The 8,100-nt window shown below is 36.6% G+C and overlaps 1 protein-coding gene across 1 annotated transcript; it reads right to left on the reverse strand.

The window, feature by feature from the left end:
• Positions 1 to 4,760: 4,760 nt before the first annotated feature.
• On the reverse strand, positions 4,761 to 7,755 carry chmp5a (charged multivesicular body protein 5a; the record flags this gene model as incomplete). Its single annotated transcript, XM_035671488.1, is given in 5 exon segments — positions 4,761 to 5,215; positions 5,992 to 6,107; positions 6,620 to 6,728; positions 7,245 to 7,316; positions 7,662 to 7,755. Coding segments are annotated over 5 exon segments (442 nt in total), but the record flags the coding sequence as incomplete, so codon positions are not given.
• Between the last annotated feature and the right edge of the window lie 345 nt (positions 7,756 to 8,100).

The following is an 8,100-nucleotide window of genomic DNA, read 5'->3' on the forward strand; positions in this document are numbered from 1 at the left end:
TTCAAAGGTTGTGGGTTCGAGTCCCACCAGAGTCGGACTTTTAAAATAACTTGCTGTTGACTTCACCCCTTTCCCAAAACTGCTCATTGACCCACACACATGCACATTTCAAACTACGGTAACCAGATGAGCCGTGTTCCTCTGATGTAAACAGTTTTTTCACTGACATATGTTACAGATGTGTCTAGGGACGTACATACACCGAATTAGGGGGGAAGACACTTTTGCCATACGTCTGATATTTCTTGTAATGGATTTTAGCAACCCAGGAGAAATAAACACTCTAACTATTTTATGAGCTGATTCCTACATATTGAATAAATGACTATTTCATTACTTGTTAAAAAAAATAGGATTAAATATTATTAAATTATTAAAAAAGCAATAATAACATATCATTTTAAACCATATGGTTTAAAACAGCATTTAGGTGTGAAAAAAGGCCAAGAATATGCCTCAATAGTTTTACAGGAGGACACTGACAGACTGCATAATTCAGCTGTTGCTCTTGTGTTTGTATACATACTACTATTTTTGTGTGTACTGATTTCATTTCAGTGTATTTATTTATTCAAACAACTGCCTTTGTATTACTGTGACATTATTGCTTTATTATAATATAATATAATTGTTGATTAGAATGGTAGTTTAGTTTTTCTCAAAGTACAAAGAGGAATTAGAGTTAAAAGAAGAAGAAAACATGAATGTGGGCACTAAATTGTAACAGCTTGTTACAACAAATAGTTCTTTCAAGCTTCACTCAAATCCACAAATATTAACATCATGGGGGTGCTAGAGGAAAAGTCAAGGGATCACCAAAGTCATTAAGACAATGCCTGTACTACATATTGTTCAAATCCATCCAGTTGATGTTGACATACTTCACCAGCTGGTGGCGCTAGAGGGAATTCATCCTGTTGGCATCCATTTGCACCAAATTTCATGACAATCCATCCAATCATTGTCAAGATTAGAACCTGACCAATATGGGATTTTTGAGACTGATACCCATTTTTTAGGGAAGTAATTCACTCATCACATATCTGATATGAGGTACTCAGAAATAGTCAACTATTGTTAAACAAATAACTTTATTTAACAATATTTGAGTTAAAGATTGTATTGGATTGTAAATCACAGCGCACTCTGCTGGATAAACCTTGCACTGACCCCAATATATTAACACAAGCATTTGATTCTGCATTATATACCCTAAAATCATATCGGATAACATAAAGGTTGATACCAATACAGTACTAATATGTCTGCAATAGTCCATTATTGGCTCTAATCAAGATATTTCATTAAAACCCAAACATGGTGCTAGGGGCAAAGTCAGGGAACCACTGGGTAACTTGAATGTCTGTGCAAAGTTTCATGGAAATTGACTCAAAAACTGTTGTGATTATACAGTATATAACCAGTAATATAAACTGTATTAACCAACAGGTATATACAGTATATAACCAGTGTACAAAACAAGTATTAATAACAGTATTATACAAGTTGTTAACACCAGTATTATACAGTAATTATACGTATTACACAGTATACACAGTATTAACAGTTATTATACAGTATTATTACAGTGGTTACACAATTATACCAGTTTTTACACATATTACACAGTTGTTTTATACAAGTATATTAACAGTATTATACAGTGTTATACAGATATACTGTATTTACACAGATTATACCAGTTATTACACAGTATTATACAGTATTTATACAGTATTATAACAGTGTATACAGTATCTATACAGTATTACATACAAGTGTTTTACCCACAGTATTTATTATGTTTTTACCAACAGTATAGTTTATACAGTATTATACAAGTATTATACCATTTTACAACAGTATTATTACAGTATCAATAAACAGGTACACAGTATTATACAGTATATACATATTACCACAGATTTATAGGTGTTAACACAGTATTTATACAGTATTATACAGTATTACACAGTGCTTTAACACCACGTATTATAAACAGTTATTTTAATACCAGTATTACACAGTTATTATTTTTATACAGTATTATAAAACCAGTATTACCACAGTTGGTTAAACCACAGTATTATACCAAGTATTATACAGTATACACAGTTAAATTACAACAGTATTAAAGACACAAGTATTACCACCAGTATTAACAGTATACCAACCAGTATTACAACAGATTAAACACCAGTATACACAGTATTATACAAGTATTACCCACAGTATACAAGTATATTTAACAGTATTATACAGTAATTTTTACACAGTGTACACCATATTATACCAGTATTTATACAGTATTTACCACAGTTATTACAAACAAGTATAAGGGACACAGGTGTTACCACAGTATTACCACAGTTATTATACAGATTAACACAGTGTTACAACAGGTAATAAACAATATTACCACAGTATTTACACCAAGTATTATTAAACCAGGTATATACCATGGTTACCAAAACAGTGTTTATAACAGGTATTACAAAGTATTATACCAGTGTTTTACACAGTTGTATACAAGTATTTATACCCAAGTGTTTACACCAGTCATTAACACAGTATTTACACCAGTAATTTATACAGGTATTATAACAGTATTACACCAGTATTATACAGTGTTTAACACAGTGTACACAAGTATTAAAAACCCAAAACAAAGTGTTTACCCCAAACCAGTGTTACCACAGTGTTTATTATAGGTGTTAACCAGTATTATACAGTGTTTAACCACAGTGTTTACAACCCAAGTGTTAACCACCAGTGTTATACAAGTATTTATTACAGTGTTTACAACAGTGTTTACCACAGTTTTACCACCCCAGTGTATTTACAGTTATATAAACAAGTGGTTAAACCCAAACAGTTGTTTAACCACAGGTACACGAAGTTTATTATAGTGGTTATAACAGTATTATAACAGTGTTTTACCCACAGTAGTTTTACCCCAAAACCAGTGTTTACAAACAGTGTTCTATATAGTTGTTATACCAGTAATTATACAGTGTTTACACCAGGTTAACACAGTGTTACAACAGTGTTACACAGTGTTATACAGTGTTATACGGAATGTTGGCTTATATGGAATTCTATGTTTCACTGGAATGCTCCCATTCTAGAATGTCAACTGTCATGTTAGAGTGGAATCATATTAAATAGAGAGAACTCCCCGTCTGGAAGCATTATTACCACAAACCTGTTGTAGTGAGAGCATAAGAGTTAGAGAGAGAGTATATCAACAAAACAACCAACAATGATCGAAAGAGAACGAACTTCCCTCCGTACTGAAATGGAGCGGCTGAAAACCTTGACAAAACTGACCCCGGAGGAAAGAAAGAGGGAGGTCAGACGACAAATGTATGTCGAGCTGAAAGTAATGGAGATGGAGCGCAGAGAAAGAGTCGCTCTGGAGGCCTTGCTGAAGATGAGGCAGGAGGCCCATCAGAGAGAGGAGGAGGAGGAGAGGGCGAGTGAACTAGAGGCCCTGGAGAAAACAAAACAAGACAAACTGGAGAAAGAGAGTCGTCTGTGGCCGAAGGAGGAGGAGCAGGTCAAATGGCCCAAGTTCACCATAGATGATCTGAAAAAGGAGCAACAGAGGAGGCGAGAGGAGGCTGAGCTCTGTCGTCTGCCAAAGGTGGGAGACCACGCCAGCCCAGAGTGCCTGACCCTTGACCTGAAGGCCAAGGAGCCACTGAAAAAGAGAACTCTGCACAACAACTGGGTTGGAGAGCAGAAAATGGACAGTGAGCCTGTCAAAGAGAGGCACCACAGAAACAGTGCCACCTATCGCCTCTTTGCTGCAAAACAAGGCCCCAAGCCTGAAGGTTTGTGTAATATTCTTTCATCCTGCTTATTTAATACTAGATAGAGGCCTAAAGTGTTGATTATTATACTATAAATAAGTAATTATGAAATAAATCTCTCAACTTGACTTAATGAGTGCTGTCTGGTGTCACCACAACCTTGCTTTTTATCCAAACACATGCCTCTCTCGCAAGCAAGGAAGCTCAACAACTGATACCAAAATTAGATTTTTACAATTTACTTAGTTTTTACTAGACAGAGCAGTGATTCCCAAACTTTTTAAACTCTACATTGACCTTGTATATGTTTGATTTTGTGCTCATCAAATTGTATGTTGCTTCTCTCGTTTTAAGAAAAACACAAGGAGACCCTGCAGCGGCTGCCGGACAGATTCACAGTCGGATACTGGGTGGATAAGTACTGCGACCACAGAGAGAAAAAGGTTGAGAAGCGTAAGGTCAAAGCAGAGGAGCAATACGCAAAATGGACCACATTCAAGGCGAGCAGTGCCAGGCAGTTTTCCCTGCAGCATGACTATTACACTGGAGGATTTGTTTCAGACAGGAACAGAATCCTGAAATCCCTTTTTTAAAACGTACTCACTGTTTCTTTGTTATTGTAATTTTTCACAATAAAACTGTGTTGATTTTAAAATATTAAGCTTTTGTCTTGCATAAATAGTGGCCTCACTATTACATATATGTACATCTGAGTGATACTCATGTCACAAACTTTGTCACTGTGTGGTGAAGTCAGAAAGTAAGCAATGTTTACACCAGTTAATCTGGTCCTGGTTATACTGTAATTTCAATAATATTGATAGTAGTCCACCTCCTAATGAAGTGCATAACTCCTCTGCCTTCTCTTGGCCAACACTTCAATTCACAGGAGGAGGAAGAAATAAAAACCAACAAAGAAAGAAGGATGAGACAGTACTCAGTAAATCAATAATTTAAGCGTAAATTAAAACACATCATTTATTTTGCATGTTTCCAATAACCTGCAGACATTTGAACAGACTCTTGAGAACTCAAACGAGATGGTAATGACCAAACAACACACAAAACTAGAAGAAACATAAAACAAAAATAAATTATTACTAGGTAATACTGTTCAGACGAGACCGAGCGGGGAGGGGGACAAAAGGGAGGAAAGGGGAGTAATGTTTTAAAAAAAGGTTCAGTATGTTACAAGGCCACATGCTAGCACGGTAGTGGTAACAACACACGACCCAACACAGCTTCAAAATCGTAGTGTTCTCAGGGCAAATGGTTTTGCATGTATAAATGTTACTCTACATATAAAAGTGTTTTTAGTTGAAGTGCAGTTGTTATAATCCATTCCCTGTTTATGTGGCGGGGATCTGTGGCAGGCCGAACTCGTCCACCAAAACACCATCCTGAAAAGAAAAAGAAGAAAACATTTGACTGCAATCACGAGCAAACAGACCTCTAGACACACACTTACATTTGTACAAGTGTTTTTATTCTTTCAGTTGGTTGACGTTAAACAGGACGGATTCTGTCAGAGCAAACAGCTACAGTTGCACACGTTTGAGCCCATTTACTACAAAAAACTTCACATTGGTTGGTTTTAATGGAAGCTGTAGGGGTATGGGTATTAGTAATCAATCACAGTCAACTTCATGCTGCCACTTTGTCAGACTTGCTGTATTGTTACACAGAAATACAGCTAAAAGAGCCTGTTAAGAATAGATTAATTCAAGAGGTTTTCTGTTGTGCAATCATTTTGGGAAGCTCAAAGACAAATCCTGATTTTATGTGACATCTGCGCCTTGAGAAGCAGATGAGAAACGGCATGCACGCACATTGGTTGCACAATGCCCCGGTGAAAAAGGATCTGCAGTTCTGAATCTAAGATGTTGGAGCTTCCGTGGATGTGTTTTCAGGGTCATTTTAGGATGAAAATACGATGATGAAAGAGGTTAACGCTGTTGGATCCTTCCGTTTACTTTCATACAATAAGGAAACACGTTAAAACAAGTGGCTCCCTGGAAGGTGGGAAAACCCTAAAAAAAAAACCTATGTTATGGTTTGACATTAAGTTGTAACTGTAAAATAAAACCACATGATTATTTCTGATTTAACTTCCAATCTGGGCCTCGAGTGTGACATCAGTTACAGCGATCTCTGCATCTGATCTGAAGACTGTTACCTTGTTTGTCTTGCTGTCACTGGGGATTCCCTCGGGGATAGACGGAGCAGCTGAGGCCTCGTCCAGGTAGGAGCTGTCATCATCCAGCAGCAGTTCATCACCCAGTGCGTCCAGCTCTGAAAGCAGTTACACTGTCACTGTGACACTGTAGGCACTTCAGTTATCATATTTTGTTTCTGTAAAATACTTTGTGTAATTTGATTATGATTACTGACACATGATTGTTTAATATCAAATCTTTGTGCCTTCAATTTTTAGTGCAACTAGAGTGACGTAGCAGTAGCTGTTTCACTTTTGTTCACTATTTAACAGTCTAATTTAGAGATTTTTTTACTTTGTTAGTTGTTTAGAACTGCCTAAACAGTTAGTTTTGGTCTCTGTGGTGGATATGTTTAATATATTAACATACAAAGACTTAAAGTGAAAGGAAGATCAGTGACAACATAAAATCATGTTATATATATGGTTTTCAGTAAGTCATTTTAAAGTACCTGCTCGATTTGTTAAGAGCTGAGAGCTTTAAGTTTGCACCCATTTCTGTGTTTTAAATGTTGATGATTATATTAGATAAAGGTGTCTGCCCAGAAGGAAAATGCAAAGTAAATATGTTGGAGACATTCAGGTATACCTGCTTCAAGATCATCCTCATCTATCTCTGGAGTGCCGTAGCTGCGGCTCAGGGCCTCTTGCACCTCGTTGGCGTCCTCCATCATGTCCTCCAGTTGGTCTTGTAAATCCTGAAAAATACATGTGATCACTTTTAATGTCCGATATCTAATTGGTAAATCTGGAATATTGATTTTTACTTGCAACCAACATTAAACTGTCACGCAAGATGCAAATTCACCTGTTTTTATAAGAATTTAAGAACAAATAATCATGTAACCGTGGAGGACACTGTAAATGAGCAAGACCTGGTAAATTTCCTCATCAGGCCACATTTAAACTTATATGTATGTGTGCTGGTTTTAGTACTCTTTAGTCTTGGTTGTTGAAATCAGACAACATTCGACTGAAGCTGGACTAAGGAACCTGACAATTAGCAACAAGCAGCAACAGTTTTAGAAATGAAAATACAGAAGAAGATATACAAAAAAGGTTAATTATTTATACCAGCAGGACAAGAAAGGTAAGACATCTAAAAGGTGGTTATTTAAAAACTACTATTTCCTTTGTATTGACACCTGGTTCAGTCTAAACAATCAATATATAATTAACAACAGAAACAGTGTAGTGGTGTATGACAAACATACGTCAATCTGATCGAGTTTGACGTCCTTGTAAGCCCTTTTCATTTCCTTTGCACCAATCTTCATGGCCTCCACCTGAGAACAGAAGACACATCGCAGATATAAGATATATTTAGTCAGTGGTAAAAAGCGACTCTATCTACAGCAGCTTCTCTGGTAAAGACACGTACCGATAGGAATCCAGTCAGCTCTGAATCTGGAGACCAGCACTATGTTCAAATTTCAAGACTTGACTCAATGTCAGCTACTCCTAGGAACTATTTTGTTTGCTAGTTGACCGAACAAAAAAAAATCACGTCTTACATAAGACAGCATGACAAGGAGCTAGTCGTACATGTTCAACGTGACCAAACGCTGTAGTTTTAAAAAACTTTACAGCCTCACACCAACCCACACTACTTCTTGTTGTGTGACTCTTACTGTTGTTTTGGTGTCCTTTAATGTCTGAATTGTGTAGTTTGCCTGCTCCATGTTAAAAGACTGCTGAGCCAGCTGCTCTCTTTGACCTTCATACCTGTGTAAAACAAAACACAGTTGGTTTTAAAGCACTTGTGTTGCGCACATAATCTTTTTTAAAGCTCAGTTCTCAATAGAAACCTGCCAATACTATATATATATATATATTATAATATATAATGGAATGTTTAAATATATTTGGCTGATATATTGTTCTTGAATCGTGAGCAAGACATGGACTAAATGAGACATGTTTACAATAAACAACATATGTCAGGCTCCGAAGACAAACTATGGTAATGGTGACACTATCTTCTAACTGAGCACGCCATTAAAAGGACCAGTGGGTGGTAGGATTTAGTGGCATCTCGAGTGTAGATAAACCACAGTTCAATTATCTCTT

The sequence above is a fragment of the Morone saxatilis genome, unplaced genomic scaffold (assembly GCF_004916995.1).
Source record: "Morone saxatilis isolate NCDOM2014 unplaced genomic scaffold, NCSU_SB_2.0 Contig23, whole genome shotgun sequence".
Lineage (NCBI taxonomy): Eukaryota > Metazoa > Chordata > Actinopteri > Moronidae > Morone > Morone saxatilis.